Raw genomic sequence first — 19,917 nt, 5'->3', positions numbered from 1 at the left:
CAAGAAGGAGACCCTGAGAACCATTTATACAATACGGATATTTACTTCATGTATGAGCGAACATAAATCCCTTTTCAGCAAGTCATTATTTACACAGAAGGATGGAGTTTAATCTAGTGATTGGGGAGGGGAAAAAAACAGGTTTGCTCATTTGAATTATTGATCTTTGAATTTGAATTATTGGGCAAGAGATGAAAGCATATGAAAGCAATATGAAAGCATTTAAATTGCACATCCTAGCACTATTAAAATGACATTTTCATGTATTTGTGCTTTTTCAAATCCTGCTTTGTGCACTTGAAATTCTTCTTTTTTTTTCACAGTATATAAAATATGAACACATTCAGTTGCCACTTGAACTGCAGACTAAATGCAAAGAAATGCAATAAGCCTGCATTGAACAATTGCTTTGCATTCATTCCATCTTCATAATGCATACATAACAGTCAGAAGTGCTACATAAAGACAGAACAGCATAAAATGTAAAGAAAACAATGTAAAGTATTCATTGCCCATTATTTCAACCTTGGAAGCCCATTTGACACATACATTGTACATAAGTTGATGTTTATCCCTCATCAATAATACAAAAGTGAAGCCTTCACTCATACGTAATGAATACTTGGGTGTTGCTGCTGCCTTACCCTTGTATAGTGCTTATCTGTTATGCATTCATTATGAATATGCTATTAATGTAATGTGTTGCCCACAACTGTGCACACTTGTTTTTAATAATAGCCAATCCGAATTTAGGAATGGTTTGATTTGCCTCTCGTCTCTTTGTCTTCTGGTGAAATGAGCATGCATTACGAACAGTATCAGCCCGGATCTGATCAGAGACTCATTCCACACGACAAGATGACAAGGAAGAGCTCCCCAATGAGCCGACTTCATATCTCCGAGAGTGAAATCTGATATTTGCTAAGCGCAGTGCATACATACTGTTTGTACTGAAAATACCTCCCTGATGAACATAACCAGATGACTACGAAAGGCAACCTTGCCACCACATTATACTTTAAATGTGATGTGCATCCCTTAGTATCAACTGGTAGTGTAAAGGGTAGGAAAATATTTTGTTCATGAATATTTTTAGTCACATTTCAGAATGCACATGGCTTCATAGCAGTCTCCAGGAGAGAAATCTATTAATATATTAATCTGCTACTGTAAGTGCTTCTCTGATTTCCTTACAGTCAGACTGTAAAATTGGAACAAGCCTTTTTTGATCTCCCTGACATCAATTCTGGAAGTATAATAAATATACGTAAGCACATCTTTTAACTTGTATTTTTACTTAAGTGCACTGTGTATTTCATTTGTAATGGATCATTGCAGTGCTCCACAAACCACTGATTTATAATTTTTGAAAATGTTCCACTGCATTTTTACAAAGAAACCTTGGATGACAACATAATGTAGGCAGATGACAAGTGAAAAATTCAATCATTACTCTTTGAGTATAGCTGTGTATTAAGCATAGTTTGCTCAGATTGGGTTAGGTTTGATATACTTACAAATTGCTGGTGTACTACAGGCATTAATGTTTGTGGATTCTACTGAATCCCTGGTACTGTGTGACATGATTGTATTTTTTTAAATCCAGGGAAATAAACGAATTATTTTTTATAAAAATGCAAACTGCAAAAATGCAATTTCACCTCACTGTAAGAATACACATATCACAATAGAACTCCAGAGAACCACTGTTTTGTGAACATGTGTAGTGTATATAGTACATTTCAGATGTAACTCTGTGATTGATCCTCATTGATGTCTACAAGCAAATGGTACCAAGTGTTAATTAAGAAGTTACAAAAAATCTGTTTCTCAATCTGATGCCTCCAAGCTGGAATACATATTTTATATGTATATTATACACAATAACTAAACCTACAAATTACAACCGACTTCATACCTAGTATAAATGCAAGGAAGAAACTATTTTGTTTATATTGTTTTAACACATTTTCAGAGCAAAATAACATTTCTTTCCATTCAGTGTCAACTTTGGTATTTAAGGCCCGATGCAGTATACTCGCTGAGAAGATATTCATTGTCTTTATTAACCTGCAATGACAACTTGCACGGAGTATTTATTTAAACACGTGTTGGATAAAGATAAAAAAAAAAAAACCGCCTGTACCTTTAAGTCTTGAAGTTTGCCAGCAGGTTTGTACCAGGTGGCTTGGTGCTGAATCTGATAAAAGGCGGCGTTGGACTGGATCAGCCCGATGCCGACTTGGTGAGTCTCTCTCTTCCATGTATGGAAGGCGTTGCATGATCCTCGTCGACCGAAGGGGGGTGGGGAGTGTTGCAAACTGATCTGGTGGGGTTTTTTTTTGACACGCTCTCCTCATCGCAGCGAGGAGATAAGGATACCACCCTCCTTCTACCATAAAACACGGTGTCGGCATCTTTGAAAATACATCGGCTGAACTGACACACTTGGGAAGCCAAACAAAGGAGAGCTCCAACAGAAATAAACCAGCCGAGATCTGTTTCAAAGTGGCTCTGATGGCGGCTGATCAGATTAGCTAGCAGAGTAACAGACGGTTATCTGGGAAAAAGTGTCACTACACAAGTAGCTGTGGACTCACAGCGTTCCTCGCATCAGTCACGTTCTGGACCGGTGCATAATTCGTGTGCTGGGAATCCCGCCGAACCATGGATACTTACAGGATATCCGTCGCCTTGATTTTACTTCTTTCAACGCTGAACGGCTTTTATTCATCGCAGTTTCCGACGCAACAACTGTAAGTAACAGAAAATTGAGGTTTAATCCTACAGTAGGCAGACTGTCAACAGTAGACACGCAGCTGTCAAGCAGACACCGCGGTTTCGCATTCCGTGTTGTGTTCACGGTATGGAACTGGAAATGCAACGAGCAGTAGATTGCATGATGTAGAAAGGTACCTATGAGGAAAAGCGAATGTAGCCTAATCACTCTGATTCGTAAATAACATTGCTGTTTATTTTGTTCAATCCTCAACCAAACAGAAACCTACTTGCATCACTTGTTTTAAGGAAATAATTGCACGACATATGTATTTGTTTATAAATAACGGTTCTAGGACGCAATTACTTGATACTGGACAGAGTGAAAACTGTATAAGGAGACAACTTCGGTCTAAACCGCTTTGTTAATCGGGGCATCCCTATGCTACAGGTTACTCTTGTGTTTTTCCCCGCGGACCTCTTTCAACCTCGCCATTATTTTAGTTGTTTTAAGGATATTCTTGTAGATCGATGAACATAACGTAAAGCGTGAAGGGATGGATAGCTTTCTCTTTCCTGCAGCCCTGAATGGCATTGGTTGCAGTTTCCCTAACCGAGGATTTATATTTGGTATTCGTAAAATCGACGATAACGATCAGTTACACAAATGTTCACATCCGGTGCCGATGCACCTTGTTGACATCTTGTGAACAGTTTTTTTGCAGGCAGTGTGGCAATATTCTGATTGTTTTCTTACCATATCTTGAAAACTGTCCCATCTTAAAATATCTCCTATACAAATGAATGCATGTTCCACATCACTCATTTTTATCCCATGTATTGTCCTCATGAAATGTCCTGCATATATTATTGTAAAATGCCTACATTTTGGAGAAACCCCCCACTCTGGCAGCCCTGGCCACGTCCACTGAAGTTGTATATGTTGTTTACGCGAATGATAAAATAGCGGTATAAATTACACACGTCCCTATAATAGATTTTATTTGCATTTATTCATCTGGCCTTCCTATTTCACTTGGAAGCGTTTTGCCACAAGCATGCAGCGCAGCTATCATGTGTGCGCTCTTCCTTTCCCCTTACGCAAAGATGCACGTGGTGGCCACAGAACTGAGTAGATTAGAGTGCATAACTAATTTGCATAACCTCTGACATGACACTGCAAGCTGTGTAAAGATAAATCGCTCTTACTGTTTGCTCATATTGTGACATTAGCACCTTTGATATTTAAAAGTTGAGCCTCTGTTTTGAGTTTTACAGTTTAAAGTTTTAATCCTTCCTAATTAACTTTAACTGAAACGACGTATTTTACTCGCAGTTAGGATGTCCTCTGCATGTTCTTGTCACGAATTTGCATATAATATCAAGTCAGCAGAATAATGGGTATATTAATTGCACCTATACAATCTTCTGTTACAGTTTTTGAAATGAGTAGCCCTTCAGATGTCTGTCATTTTTGGAATTCTAAATTTATTTTTTTTTTTTGTTCAAATCAGATACGATTGGTACTCTTGTAGTATAATTACATAATTATACACATTCAATGACAAAATCTGTGTATGTGTATTCACAACATAGATTAGCATTTTCAAACTACCAACCTGCTTCCCAAAAAGAATAAGTCTTGTGAATTTATTATTGTTATTGATTTTTTTGCTGTCTACCGTGAACAGGGAAATCAAGGATTTCCATATCATGTTTGCGGTCATGCTGTTGTGTTTGTGAGGCCGTCCCCACACGACTGGAGCTCTCAGGGGTCAACAGCTACGAGGCAGATCTCCGACAGGCGGTTTTTCGGTGGTATTTTGTGCTGGGCGCATCTGTGAGGATTTTGTTACGGCATTGTGCCTGCCAGCGGTGAAGATGAAGTCATACGGAGAGAGTGATTTATTGCTCTGGACGAGTCCTAGTCCATGTCTTTTTATGGAAACCTGTAATATGTGACAAATCGATGAATCTGACATATGGCAGCCGCAATTAGGAGGGGAAGGCTAATGCCTGGAAGAAAGCAGTTGTTTATCATTGTAGGAGCGTGTTTCTTTATGTCTACTTTTCTATGGCGAATAAAAAGCCTTTTTCGTTCTGGTTTGCTGAATGAAAGCCGAGGCAGCACTTGTATTGGCTTCCTTATGAAGGAATAGATTTTGAGCGAGATTTCAGCTAGATTCAGTTTTAAAAGGGATCACAAACAGTCGGCCTTATGAGGCAGCTGGCTTGAAAGATACGAACAGGACCACATAGTCATCTGGAAGGAGAGTAGAGGGAACGTGGCCTCTGTACAGCGCACAGAGCACCAAAACTATGTCCCTCTGCCCATAGGGCCTTCATGGAATGGTCTAGAAAGCCCATCTCTTCCCCGTTGGGTTTATTGGGTGGGGTCTCGCCGCTGGGATGCGTGACTGGAATGTCGCGACCCTAGCTGTAAACGCTTCCTGCGCTCTCGTGTTGTGGGAGCAGTGCTTTGCGGGAGGCAGAAAAGGAGGGAGGGGAGGAAGGAGTGAGAGAGGGAGAGAGAGAAGGAGTGAGGTTGCGTCTAGCTCACGCCATGGCTGGGGGCAGATGATTAACATCATGGAATCTGAAATTGGGGGGGGGGGGGTGCGTGATGTCATAGGCTTTGCCCCCGCTGCCTTCTCAGATGGAACAGGCGAATTGGGTCTGCAACATCGTGTTTGTGTGGCTGTTGCTGTGATGCCATGCAACCCATTGTGTTCATCACGTAGTCCCAAATACAGCGCGAGGCTGGGAGTGAAAAGCCCCCCTCTCATTCCTCCCCTTTTTTGGCAGAGACACAGTTTCAGCTTCTTGTAAGACCGCCAGCCACTGCTGAAGGAAAGCAGCCAAAATCGACAAGCGCCCATAATTCCCTGCGACTGCCCTGCCCTCTGTTACTGTAGTTTGGGTCTGTGGTGCAGAGGTCCTTGTGCATGGTTAAGCTGATGGGCAGGTGGCATTGTCCTCAGTGTCTTAATTTGAACCCCGGGCTCAACGTCTGCCTGCAGCGCGAGTCAGTGCAAGCATGGCCGCCGCTGAGGAGAACTACCGGCGAGCCGGAGAAGATCGGGACGCCTGATATGAAGAAAGTCAGACTGTGATGTAATTAAGCAGTACACTGGAATAGCGCATGGGGAATAAGGACTGGGAAGGGTCCTCTGTCTGTGTGTCTGTGTGAGAGAAGCTCTGCATTCTCCAGTGATGCTCAGATACCTTCCGTAATGCTTTGGAAATGTGCCACCTTGCTTGAGATTTTGCTTCCGTCCCTGTGTCATAAACGCGGAGAACGACATTATGCGTTTAACTCCAGCATGAAGTGCTGCTGTGTCTGGATGTTGAGCTGAAAAAGCTTTTCTTTATTTTCTGTGAAAAATCTGTCTCTACATTGAGATCAGTATGGATTCTGAGATTTTAAGTGATTATTGAGCAAACATTTGTTGTTAATTGTGAGAGAATTTTATTTCCCCTCTTTTAATTGTAGGATTACTCATGACCTAGAAAGATGCACAAATCAAACCCTCGAATAAATTGCACAAATTTACAGAATGAACTGTAAAGTTGCTTATAGATTTTGGTAAAACGTTGTGCATTAAATATATCATTACGTTTAAAAATAACCCTTTTCTGGGTGCTTGCCAAATCCAAACACAAAAGTGATTGGGTGACCAAGTGTTCAGCTTTCACTAAGCGTTTGCCTTGCGTTGCCAAAGTCAATACTGAGATGTGAGGAGACCTGGTGAGCAGCTGTGTTTAACTCTCATTTGCCATCAAGCATTATATGACCTGAGGTGACCAGTTATTGAGAAGCCCTTTGATCATTTCACTATACTGCTGGGTGTCTGTGCCACTTATAGGAGATTCAGCTGTTCGCTGCTGTGGTGACCCTGGTGACATTACCGTCAGTAAACGACGGGGGGCGTAATGATGGAGTTGCTGGGAAGCCCCATGGACTCAGTTCACTCCCAGGCTCTGGAGAACCTCTTTGGCAAATTCAGTGGGATCGTGTTGTCACGGCGAATGGGCGAATGTGTCAACGGTGTGATCTGGTAGATTTTTCTCAGAATCGATCCAATGCTGTGAGCACATGATACATTTCTGGTGCAGGTGCTAGCTGTCTGACAAAGATTTGCCAGGCATGGCAGTACAGCATCATTTTTTTTGCTACCTGTCGATTTGTGCCACCAGCCTAACAGCCCATGATCTGAGTCAGCATGCATGGGGTGCTGTCATAGCTACAAATGTATTAACCTATGATATGTCTCTCACTGTATTGGAAGTATTAAATTGTATCCACCTTGTTAAGGGAGCACTATATATTGGACAGCATGTATGTACACGAGAATGGTTGAGATAAATGCATCTTAAAGGGTTAAAATGAATACTATTTTGCATCTACTCAAGTTGACGCTTCCTGTAAGAGAAGGAACACAAACAGTATTTTCCATATAAAAGAGGCTGGCGTTTTGGGTTTTATGGTTTTAGCCCCAGCTTCCTGTGGACGTAAGATAGATGGGCTGTCTGAAAGCTAATGGTGTGGCATGCTGTTAGGTAAAACAAGGTTATACAGGATGCTTACTGAGAGGCTAAGAGAGAGGAAGGGCCAGGGCCAGCTTAAGGTTAAAAGAAGATCAGGGCAGACTATGGTTGCATGTTCTTCCTCATGCTTATCCTCAAGATGACATCTGTTGAGCTTCTGGATATCTTCTGAACTAGTTATCATTTATCATTAACATCTATCAGCGATCAGTATCAATACTTTGAAAACTTGCCGTCCCATGATTCATTCATTTTTTCATTTAACTTTAGAGTCAGGCTCTCTTGGGTTTTTTAAGGACGACTGGCTGGCTGGATTCCTGGGGCTGAGAAGACAGTTGCTGGTTTGACCTCTGACCATGACAGAGTGGGAAAAACTGTTTTCTAAATTTCCCCAGCAATGAGAAATCATTCCGATTAGGTGTCTAGATTCTGTGATTAAGTGGTTGAATTATATCTTACAACTGTGCGTGACTAAAGACAGCGTGCAAATGGTTATTTTACAATGCGCTGTCAAAGATGCAAATCCAGAATGAATAATTCATACGTTGCTGAAATGAATGATTGGTGAGTGCTTTCATTGGTTGCATAGTAATATTTTGAATTAGTTTTATTTATGTGCTTACCGTTTTATGTGGTGAATTGTGTATGAGGGGATTTATTGCAAGTTCATAAATCATTGTTTGCTGTGTAAATAAAAGGTAAATGTTCCTGAGAGCAGACCAATATACCAATGGCCATATTCTTCCTGTTCACTAGACATGTTACTGTTAAATTTAGGACCTACTGTGTTGTGGGGAAGAAAACGGTGAAAAGAGACAGTATGTTCTTGAAACAACTCACCACTGAACCCAGGTTCAACCCATCTCTTATCCGTGGGACAGAATGACTTGAATTAGTCAAGCCCAAAATGGGATAAAGAGCAAGAAAAAACAACATATTACAGATGTGGTAGCAAAACTCGACAAGGGAGCAAAAAAAGGAGGCTCTGTAAGAATGTTTAGTAGAAGGCTTCCTCATTTCACCATCAAGCTGCATGTAAGACACAGTATGTAGCGTATGCATTAAAGAGCTTACTTTCACATCATGATCTGTTCCCTCCAGAGCCTTGGTCCTCCTGTGTTCCTCTGTTCAAACATAATTGCATGTCACGCTCTACCATTATCCAGCTAAATAGATTTGCCTTAGTTTTTTTTTTTCCCTTGCAACCCTGTCTTTGCCAATCTTCCAGCCTAAAGTGAAGTCTATCCCCCTTCCCTTCATAAGACGCCAGAATGAGGGATGTAGATGCAATGCCTTGCTTGAGAACAGCGAAAAGACAAAGGCGATCATTTCCTGTCACGTTAAGAGAGAAGACGTTCCCACGGAAACAGGGATGGGGGGGTGCTGAAAATCCATATTCCCGAAGCCGCCTCTGTAAGCGGGGTGTGGCACGAGCGCGGCCTTGCCTCCATTCAGAGGGACTGATCCGGTTAGTTGCGCTCAACTGGGTGGCGAGAGCCGACAGCCACGCTTACAAAGCAGAACAAAGATTGGCAGGAGACATTTGGAGAGGAGGGGAGGTGCGGGGGGGGGGGGTGGCTGTGTTTGCCGAGTCCTGCTAAGGGGTGGGGGGGGGCGGGGGGGTGGTGGTGGGTGTTGCTAAGGGGTGGTGGTGGGTGTTGCGTCCCTGTATGAAAGGCCTACAGCAAATAGGCACGAATCCAGCCAGCCTTTCCTTCTCTCCTGTGGCTCTGGTTGTGCCATACTATACCATAGCACCTTTGCATAGTGAATGGGAGATATGCCCTCTGTTTGGCCCAAAGCCTGCACAATCGGCTCTGACCTCTGGCGCTCATCTTTTGTGTTCCGTCAATTGAGCCCGCTGTTTTTGTTGTTTATTCGGATTTGCATTATGTGCCCATAAACACTCCTGCCGGCTCCGGCAAACCGGGTTCGATTGTCAGACAGCGTTTGGCGGGCCTGTAATCCGAGCGGGTCTGAATATCAGAGGGATTCAGAGTGGGTCTTTGCAGGTATGTTTTAGGTTAATAATACTACTTCTTCCCTAGCATAAGCAGCTGAGAGTTATTTCTGTCACTCTTGCCTGAGTGCTGGGGCCTGGCACTGAGGACATGTTCTCCTGCTCTGTGGAGCTCTCTCTTTCATGACAGGTGTTTGGAGGGATCTATATATAGCTGGCATGCACGCGCCGTGTTGGGGGGTGGGGGCAGAGGAGGGGGTAGGGAGGGAGGGAAGGGGGTCCTTGACTCAGACCTCATCCATCCTGTCTGGTATCTCAGCAACTGCTCCAGAGTACACACACATCTACCCCCTCTGCCCCCCCCCCCCTTCTCCCTTTCATGTTACCGTTTCCTGTTGCAGTGTAACCTTTTGTGACGTTTGTCTCGTATCCGGTTTTCCACGGTTGCGGTGGCTTCGGAAATGGATCTGATGATTTTGTCTTTTTTTTTTTTTTTGTATTTTTTTTTTTCCTCCTCGCGTCACAGCTTTCAGTTTGGTTGCTTTGTTTAGGGCCTCTTGCTAGAGAGAAAGAGAGAGAGAGAGTGCTCTCTGGAAATGAAATATGGATCTCATTGATCTGCTTGTGGGTGCTCGGGCCTGCAGCCTCTGTTTCGCTTCTGTCAGCTGATGTCTCGATAAAACAAAAGCCTTTGAAAAGTGGCATGCTTTAACTCAGCTACACATAACAGCAACATACTATTAATTGACACTGGGTGTTGTCAATCCCCTTTGTGTTATGGTCTGACAGGACTTGTACCTATACTATTGAGCTACACCAGGCGCTGGTGATCCCCTTTATGTTACGGTCTGACAGGACTCATGTCACACCCACCACCTTCTCATTCCACTCTAGGCCAAGTATAGAGTTATGTAGGTGAAGTGAAATTTGCTAGAAAGCTCTTCAGGAACACATAATCCACTACGTCCCACACAACAGACGCATCAATTACGAGGATTAGCAAATCCTTCCAAATTCTTCCTGAAACAATTTCCTTTTGTATTAAAATTGACCTCACAGTTGGTTTCTCTTGAACAGCATGTACATTAGATCTAGTTGTCTTTTTTCCAGAAGGTGCCATTTGTTGTTGGGCCCCCCTGCCCGTAAAATGTCAGGCGGTTTGATAGAATTTCATTAAATATCCTTGTGCAGTTCACCATCTCTATCTTAATTTTTATAGGCTTGGGATGCCTGTATTTGTGCTCCGTGAAATCTTCTGCCATGTTCTTTTTCCCTCCAAACCGCGTCTGAGTCCTGTGAATCTGGGGGTAATGCTGAGGAGCGGATGGGCTTGGATTGCTGCCTGATCTCCTCGGGAACAACATCTGCGGACCGCCTCCATTTTTCTCCCTTTATTCTGGGAATCAACCTTGAGACCCAGTTCAGTTGCAGTAACACGCTCCGTCTCATGGGAGACACTTATACTTTGAAGTACAAATGGGATTCTGTTTTGACTGCAAGAAGAAATTAACACTGATTTTTCAAAAAGCGCTGAGTCATGTTCCAATTCTAGCTGTCTGTTGTCGACTTTTATCCATTTAGTGGATGATGGTTTAGCTTTTTGAGTTGTTTTATATGCTTCATTAAAACACTTCTGTTGCCTGACCTGTGAGAAATGTTGAAAGAAGGTGTATAGTTCACAGTGTTGGTGTCCTTTTTGGCACATTTTAAAAGCTTTTTGCTGAAACCGGTATTCACTAGACACTCTTTTTAGATCATAATCTTAATGACGCTGTCCTTGAGGTCCATCTTGTACTTGAGGCATATTAGTCTTGTTTTAAGTAGCTCTACAGGACTTGGGAAGAAACACCCTACTGTCAGAAATGGGCTCTACTGAAATACATGGAGTGCCTCAGAAAGCCACTTAGCCGTACAGTGGGAGTGTTGTGATGGAAGTTAATTGGCCATTTTTCCTCGTAAGGGCCTCCTCATCGAAAACAACTGGTCTTTACAGAGCATGATGCTGGGTCATGCAATGTCTAGTCATGAGGGGTTGGGGGGGGGGGGTAGGTGACTCTGATTTGTGTCGGTTTAGTGGGGTTTTTTTTTTTTTTTTTTTTTTTGGTCCGGAGCGGTGTGTACCGTGGCATCAGAATGAATTAGGGTCGTATTTTAGCAGGGCAGAGGGGAGCGATATTGGTGGAGACAGGCCAGAATGCCAGAGGAGATGCCTCACATGTAGAGGCCTTCTCTTCTGTCTCAGCAGGAGGAGATACCCCTGCAACATGATAGGAACAAACAGGCTCACCATGACTTCAGTCAGCGTGCCACTTCTGATGTCATTATTTATTCTGTTTGAAGGCATTTGTCATACTCTGTGCCACTGTGGTTTTAATTGAGACTTCAGTTCCTTAAGTGGTATTACAAATAGCCCTGATATGGATCAGCTTCTTTATGTATCTTCACATACCGAAAGCATTTTATAGTGTGTGTGTGTCTGTATGTATTTGGTACCTGAAGTGGTGTAGTTTACAATTAATATCAAGACCTCTGAATCCTTAGGGGTATGAGGAAGGTCTTTGTTCTAAGTGTGACACCTTCAAAGTGGCATCCAGAGTGTTCTAAATTGTGGTGCTGCTTTTAAAATGGCCAGCAGTCCACACTGTCATACTCCATTAACTTTGGTAATTGCTAAAAACATGTCTTCAGTTGTGATTTTCCGAAATATCGCTCAGCATGTTTGGACCTAAAACCTTACCTCTGCACATTTGTTACAGTGTTGGGTATTTGAAAAGGACCAGTTTAAAGCAGGTGATCTACAGAAAGAGTTGTTGTAAACCTTGCTTCACTTGTCAAAAGGATTACTTTCGCGGAGTTAATTGGATGTGACACTGTGAGGGAATGATACTCTGGGAGAAGTTAGCTTTGTCAGGTCAGATAATCGCCACCTTACATGCGATGGCTCTGTAACCTCTGCTGCGGTCTCTGAGGGTTTAGTGTGCCAGCCAGGAGAACAAGGAGAGACAGGTGTAATACAGGTAAGGTGATAAATAAAGCTGTGTCATAGGATTAGTATTTCTCTTGCCTCAAATACATTTTTAATCCTCACTCCCCGATAATAGGATGCAAGTGACCACAGCGCTTACTAAAGCCTTGAGATATTCCCTGGTGTATCAACTTCAAAGCGGATAGAGAGGGAAGAAATGAAGTACGTGCTCTGTCATATTGGGGTGAATTTTGGAACTGAACAACGGAAAACACAAAAGGCCTTCAGATGAAACAGTTCTGGTTTGTGTGTGTGTGTATGTCTGTGTGTGTGTGTGTGTATATGTCTAAATATTCAGTTCCAGAACCATACAATAAATACAATAAATTCAACAGGATTAATTTTACAGTGTTGATTTCTGTTTTTTTTTCACCTCTGTACTTTCATTTCTCCCTTGCATGCTGTGATCCATCACGTCATCTTAATCCAAGCAAATGCTTCAGAAAACTGCTACAGCAGCGGTTCCTGACAAATCTAAGGAAGTGGGTCTGTTTGTGTAGTTCTGTATGAAATAAATATTGCAAGTTAAGGCAATACTGCAATTACGTATGTTCAGTATAGCCTTATTCTGTGATACCAGGGAGAGATGCGCATGACTTCCTTTGGATGATTTCAGTGTTACCTCACACCATTCCACCAGGTAGGTGAGGAGGGCAACACCTTTTTTTGTTTGTAATGCACTGTTAATGATGTGTGAAGAGGTGCATTTCAAATAATTCCGTGATTTTTAATCAAGATTTTTAAAAGCATACTGTATAGTTTGTTTTTACCACTCATACATTCATGTTACAGTGTTTTATAAGACAAGCAGTTTAGTGAGTGGTGCCTTTGAGAAGGGTGGGAGCCACGCAGTTGCATGGGACCCCAGTCTCTCTTTCGTCTTTGTGGGTTTTTATGGAATATGCAGTCAGTGCTCACATTTTCAGTAGTGCAGTGCAGGGCCCTGAGGCCCTCTCAGACACAGGAAGCACTACCCTTGTATACTTTATGAAAGGTGCTGGTATGTTTTGGTAGAGGTGTTATCATCCTGAACTCCTAATAACCCCAGCAAAGTCTCACTCAAGAAACAGAGGTGGGGGATGGGGGGTCAGGGGATTACAAAGCACACAATTCTAAAATGATAAACATTAAATATGATATTAACACATGTGCGAAATGACAGTACATAGCAATAGATAGCAACTTTGATACATGTGATACACATACATGCACATATTCGCATGCATCTGTTCAGTATGTGCAATTAACCCTTGGTTGATTAAACCTAGCTGTGTAGACTGTGCAAAGTAGTGTTTGCTTTGGTGAAATTACAGTAAACTGATCAGTGGTGAGAGAAAAATAATTTTAGTGGTGCTCAAAAGGGAAGAATAGCGGCTTCTGTCTCTGGAAGTCACTCTGGATAAGAGCATCTTTTACGTTACCTTACATGCATTTAGCGGAAGGATTCAAAAAAGCAAAAAATCATACCTTTCATTCAATTCGTAGTTTTCGTGAGAAAGCGTGGTGGGGGAGGGGGAAGGTCTGTTAAACCCACTCCCAAATGCAACAAACCTATGACTTGGCGAAAATATATATATGGGCTGCAAATAGCAAACTGAGACTGTTTCTTGCAGGTCAGGTACTGGTGTAAGCTGAAGCGGAATGGTTGCAATGGGTTACCCTCTGTGTGTTCATGTCTGTAATTACAACAGTATTAATACTGCCCAAAATAGAGAAAAATGTGATGCTACAATTTGCTGAAGGTATAGCCACTATCCATCCAGGCAGACAGCTGTATTGCGGGGTGGTCAGCTCCACTGAGTTTGCACAGGCAGCCTACCGGTTTGATCTCCACCATTGCTCCTGTCACACTCATTATTGCCATCTCCAGCGTACGGTAGCAGCGCCTCCTTGACGTCCCCCAGGTGACTTCATTAAAACACAGCTGCGGCTCCGACTCTGCGCGTTCCTCCCAACAATATCAGCCTAATCATCTCTGCAGAGGTGTGCCCCATAAAGCCCATTACATCTATCGATATCAAACAGATTGCCTAAGCAGGGACCCGGTCCTTGGTATAACATTTACATTTATTTATTTGGCAGACGCTTTTATCCAAAGCGACATACAAAAGTGCATACAGTAAGTATAGCGATAGTATGGGGACAGGATGTGTACAGTTCCACAATGAGACAGTTCTCAGCTGAGAGCAAAGTCTGTTTGAGGGCACAGTATAACGTGGTGCCAGGCAGATCTACCCGCCTAAATCTTCTGATAGATGTTTAATTTGTTCAGCTCCTGATACAGCTCATAATTGATCGCTCAGAATATGCATGTAAGATCTCTAGACTATGAGTTGTCTTTTTCTCTTCGCGCCCCGCCTCCCCTCCTTGTCGCACATACCGTGCGGATATTCCAGTCACTCTAGACAGGAGATCGCGTTTCACCCTCACAATCGATACGTCGATGTGTGGGCTGGGAATGTTTGCACAGTTGCGTTCGGCTGTACTACCAACAGAAATAACTCAAAAACATGTCATCACGGAAACTCCCAACGTGTCATTTGTGCTGCGTGTTCACTCAAAACGCATTCTGTGGAGTGACACCAATAAATCTGTTATTAACAAATTATTTGGTCTCTCACTTTCTGCAATGTTACGCATCTTGCCTCTCGCATCAAGAGGTCTGGATTCATGCTGGTAAATGAGTGTTTAAGTGTACTTATTGCTTTTATATTGATCTTATCAGGCCAAATTGGAGCCTCGGTTTGGCCTCGTAAGTACAAAGCTTGCTCGGGTCAAGTACAGTAATTATTTTAACACCAAGGCATCTTGGCAGTGAGGATGCCCTCCAACACATGCCAGAATAAAATTGACCTCATTGCCAGAAAACGTGTCCATCCCCTCAAGGCTCGTGTGCTGCGTTTCTCTACTGCGGGCAGTGAGGTGGTGTGACACACTGTTGCCCCTCCTTAAATCACCCTTTTATGGGTGCTGTGCTGAATGCGAACTTGTTTAACAGGACGAGTGCATCGCCGTCCATCATCGCGGCCCTTACGTGAGCCGCCCGGCGCCGCTGTCAGTCTCAGCCTCTGGGGCGTGTCGCTGCGGCCTGACTGACCCCTCGGTGCACCTCGCACCCAGTCCCCACTGCACCTGCCAACGCGGCGTCACCTGCCTCCTAAAAGCCCTTTGAATCCTGAAGTGTGGGGGCGACAGCTGGCTCCAATTCAGGATTTCCTGCTGCAAAGGAAAGTTGAAAAACTGCCAAGTTGATTTTTTTTTTTTGTTGCCGTGTCACAGACACAGACAAAACATAGGGATTGTGGGATTGGTCTTAACAGATGGATCCGCGATTATTATTCATGTTTTGAGAAGTCTGAAAGGACATGTGTATGTTTATGTAGTGGACAGGATTGCAAGATGACTCATATTTTTGTAACAAAAGCTTATTGTCTTACTGTCTGCTCTTTATTATCACACAGCTACACTTTCTCATTCTATACTCTTGAAGAATCATTGCACAGTGGTGCGATTTAATCCTCACTTTATAAATCAGTGCACTCACTGCTGTGAGCGGGATCTTTGTTTAAATCGTCCTTTCAGGTAGCCTTGGAGAATTGGCAACAGGGATGTGTGTTATAACATGCTGCCTCGATTTCAGTCGGCAGCCCTCACCCCTGCCATAATCTTCCACTGCCCTTAAAGAGATTAAAAATCCTTATTTAAGAATATATAAAACACTGCAGCTTGAATAATCCAGAAATCTTGGCTGCATTAGCAGACTTTTAACTGGATTAAGTCCTTAAGTCATTGACAAATTTGGTGCAGTAATAACTTGGAAAGATTTATTCAGGGACTACTGTATCAGTACAGTTGAAATGCAGGATGAAAGTGCTTCACAGCAATATCCCCCCAGCTGTAGGGGCTTCATTATGAAGTCATATGGTGCACACCCCCCCTTTGAAATCTTGCTTTGGTCGCGTCTGGGGGAGGCTTCAACAGTATGTTTTGTAAGCTGGATATGTTATGAACAACAAGAGGGAAGGAAAAAAAATACAAAAAAGGAGTCCTTGCAGCCCTCACACTCCACTGAACAACAACATTCGCAAGGACTGGGGCTGAAGCTGCCAAGTGCCAGTGAATTATCCTGGTTCACAAGGCGTTTTTGGCCCAGTTCCGCTTCTCCCCTCAGTTCTTGTCCAGAGGAGGAGGGGCAGAGACTGGCTGTCCAACCCTAAGGCTTGCGGGAAGGGGAAGGAAGGGGCAGATGCTGTCAGATTTTGATGTTTCTGTTTTTTGTTTTTTTTCTCTCTCTCTCATGTTCCCATTTCCTGTTGAAACATTTGTATTCTGGGTGCTTTTAACATTTCGTGTACGTGAGAAAAGATTACGCAAACTGCCAGCTTTTGTTCCATAATTTTCTTTGTTTTAAGTGAAACACTTCGCGTCTGCCACCACCCCATTAAATTTCAGTGCCGAAGTGTGTTTTGCCCAGACAGATGGAGAGGAACAGGAAGTGTGCCTTTTGTTTCCTGGGCTGAATGCACAGTGTACCGTACAGTCCCATTCCCTGGTGCTTGGGAGCATTTTTTTATTGTATACGTTCTTGTTGTTTAAAATTTAATGGGCTCCATGTTTAGAATAATACTGTGGTGTTGGTTTGAGCATGCTGGAGGCACTGGAAGCCTAATTAGGTGGACTCAGAAATGGAGGCACATTGTGGGACTAGTTTTACGGTGGGTCCCCTCCCCCTGCAGACCTAATTACAGCTGCTCGCTGGGGTCTGCTTGTTTATGAAGTGGAGTAGACAGACTTCACAATGCTGAGGAGACGGATCTCTCTGTCTGAGATCTCCCTACCACAGTCAGGACGTGGATGGCCTTCCTGCTCTCATGCTAAAGTGATCCATGTCTTTAAAATGGGATGTCTGGTATGGGGACATGGTTGGTTTTATATAGATTAGTGAAAATCATTGCAAGTGGCTTGATTTTTGTTTGTATGTATAGTGTTTTTCCCTCTTGGAACCAGGAAACCCCTAAGCCTAACTGTGAACTATGCTTTCAAGCATGGCTCCCAAGTCTCTGCTGATGGTTTGAAAGTTGGCTAGATTTTTGAAGGTGTGTCAGTGAGTGATCATATGAGGTAGGCGCTAGGTCCCACTAGATATTCATTCACCTTGTGCAGTGTTAACACAGCTTTTTTTTAATAGCAGCAGTGCTTAGTCAAGATGTATACAATCATACAGTATGTTTGCCCGCAGCCAACAGCTACACTTTTAACACTACAAGTCACACAGTGCACCACTGCAGAGCAAAAGCCGATTGGAGGTTGTGCTAAAGGGTGCCACAGTGGTGACCCTGGTAGACTAAACCATTCATCCCCAAAGCCAGTCCAGTTCTGTTGCTACAGACCACATTGGTGGAAAAATCACAGCTTATTTTAAAGACCAACTTCCCATCTGGTGTTTAGTGTTGACATGCTAAATTTAGAAAATGGCATTTAAATTCTTTGCATGTTAAAAGGCACGCTTCCAAAAAATTTAGTTTTTTGGCTATGTCTTTCTTTTCCCCCAATGCTTTTGAATTGACTGAACGAGCAGTCCCCTAATATTAATATGCATGCAGGATTCCATGTTGTGAGTACATTTTACAGGGCCCGAGGAGACTCGGTGCCCTTGTAGAATCCCTCACTGTGGTCTGTGCTAGGATATGAGAGCAGGGTCTCTAATCAAGTTAAAAAATACGGCGGTCGAAGTCAGAAAGTACACGGCCATATTTTTTGTGGATGAAGCAAGCTGTCGGGGTCGTATGCTTCTTATTAAAAGACTCCTAATGAGCACTTGCTGAGATTGCCTCTTACTCATTCATGCTTTCATGCTGTCATACTGTCCCCAACCTGCATACATTAAGGCGGTCCTTTCCACTCCCGCTCCTTGGAATATTCTTGAGTGATCCAGAGTCCCCTTCAGAAGCTGCCTTGAAGATGCCCATTTTTCATGTTGTGACGGGTTGAAGGGATTTGAAACAGCAGGAGTGATTGTTGAGGGGAAATGGCAAATTGTCTAAGTATTTTTGGGATATTTAATTCATCTGGTAGCACATAAAAAGATGAGCCAATCCCTTCTTTGTTAATAAGCATGCTTCAGAAATCAGTTCTATTGTATTTTTTGAGGTGGTCAGGTAACGCAGACATTTCTGTGTGATGCTTTGTTTGTTTTGTCATTTCATTTGGTCTACACTACTGGTTCTCCTGGTTCTGAACATCCATGGACCTGCAGACAAATGATACCAGGAACAAAAGGGTGATTCAGGTTCCTGTCGGGTCAGTGTGTTCAAAAAACACATCCTGAGATCAGAAACCCATGGATTGCTAGTAGACACCACTGATGTGCACTCTCCCAACAGGGCTTCAGACCTGTAAATATATGGTTGCAAGTCCAGCCCCTTCAACAACATACCTATACCTATATATACACTGTCTGCCTGTATGTGGAGATTAACCTGAGGGAAACCCACTGAGCCCTGTAATGCCTACAATGGCAGAAAACATTAATCATATATGATGGCTCTCTGTAGCTCAGAATGTGGGACGTCACAAGAATTTCAGTTCAGTTATATTAAGAAATGGAATGGGATCACATGACACATGTCCGCTAAATGCTGTGAAGGGACCAGTGTTTCTAAAATTGTACCACTGAGATTTTATTGGAACAATGGTTTCAGTGCTTTTTATGGACACACAGCTTAACTGTCACGGCCAGAACCACTTGAGTCTCATATTCAATAAGACTGACCGAGAATGACCCATATTATCTCATGCTTTATGGTATACATCTTTAATTTCCAGTTGTTCTGAGTATCACATGCAGACAGATACTAATACGTAATGTAGTTAATAGTTGTTGTAATGTGGTAATGTATGCTAAATCATTAACAATTTGTAACAGTTGCTGGACTCAAAGGTTATTGTTCAGATTTATTTCAGCATTTCATGCAATTAACAGGTTCACTGCAGAAGATTGTTTTAAGTACAAGTTCAAATAATATGGCTTGGTGTTGGATTGCAGGAGAATTGTTTTGACAGCAATCACACCTATATTACCATGTGCAGAAGGCTGCTTCCGTTGAGGTGGAGGGGTGCTTTGCTCTGACTTACATGTGATCAAAGTTTCCTCACGGAAATGCCCCTTCAAAAGAACTGATTTCATTTCCCAAGTGAAAACGAATTAGCATGTTGTCCAAAAAATCTTTGAGCTTTTGACTCCACAGTAATAGATCTTTGCTAATTGCATTTATAGCCACAGCTTTTTCATTGGTGCTTTAAATAGCTGGAACAGATGGAGGAGATGATGGTAAGACATTATGACAGTCAATCAAATATATGTCAATTTGACTGGTAAGCTAATAAGTGACAGGAGCCACACACGCACACATACACACACACACACACGCGCGCACACACACACACACACACACACACACACACACACACACACATAATATTTTAAGTTGCGAGATGCAGTTGTTTTCCTTGTTCTTTCAAACTGTGGAGAACCCTGATTAGGCTAGCCAGTTTATGTTCATGCACCTCTGCATTCGTGAGATGCAGCTCTTGAAGTAGAGTGCAAAACGATATTCAGACTTTGAATCCTCTCTGATTCTGTCACTGCTGCTCAAGCTCCTGAGGC

General features: G+C 42.8%; 1 protein-coding gene across 4 annotated transcripts in view; it reads left to right on the top strand.

Moving 5' to 3' along the window:
• Positions 1-2,298: 2,298 nt before the first annotated feature.
• LOC118770145 (voltage-dependent calcium channel subunit alpha-2/delta-1-like) overlaps positions 2,299-19,917 on the top strand; it is a 137,153-nt gene continuing 119,534 nt past the window's right edge. For all 4 annotated transcript variants that reach the window (XM_036517619.1, XM_036517620.1, XM_036517617.1 and 1 more), the window contains exon 1: positions 2,299-2,756. In XM_036517619.1, coding sequence (XP_036373512.1) covers positions 2,668-2,756 — 89 coding nt within the window. In that variant the 5' untranslated portion in view covers positions 2,299-2,667. The remainder of the gene's footprint in view (positions 2,757-19,917) is intronic.

This window comes from Megalops cyprinoides, chromosome 23, assembly GCF_013368585.1.
Source record: "Megalops cyprinoides isolate fMegCyp1 chromosome 23, fMegCyp1.pri, whole genome shotgun sequence".
Taxonomy (NCBI): Eukaryota; Metazoa; Chordata; class Actinopteri; order Elopiformes; family Megalopidae; genus Megalops; species Megalops cyprinoides.
The sequence above is the reverse complement of the archived record's forward strand: the minus strand, read 5'-3'. Positions and strand labels throughout refer to the sequence as shown.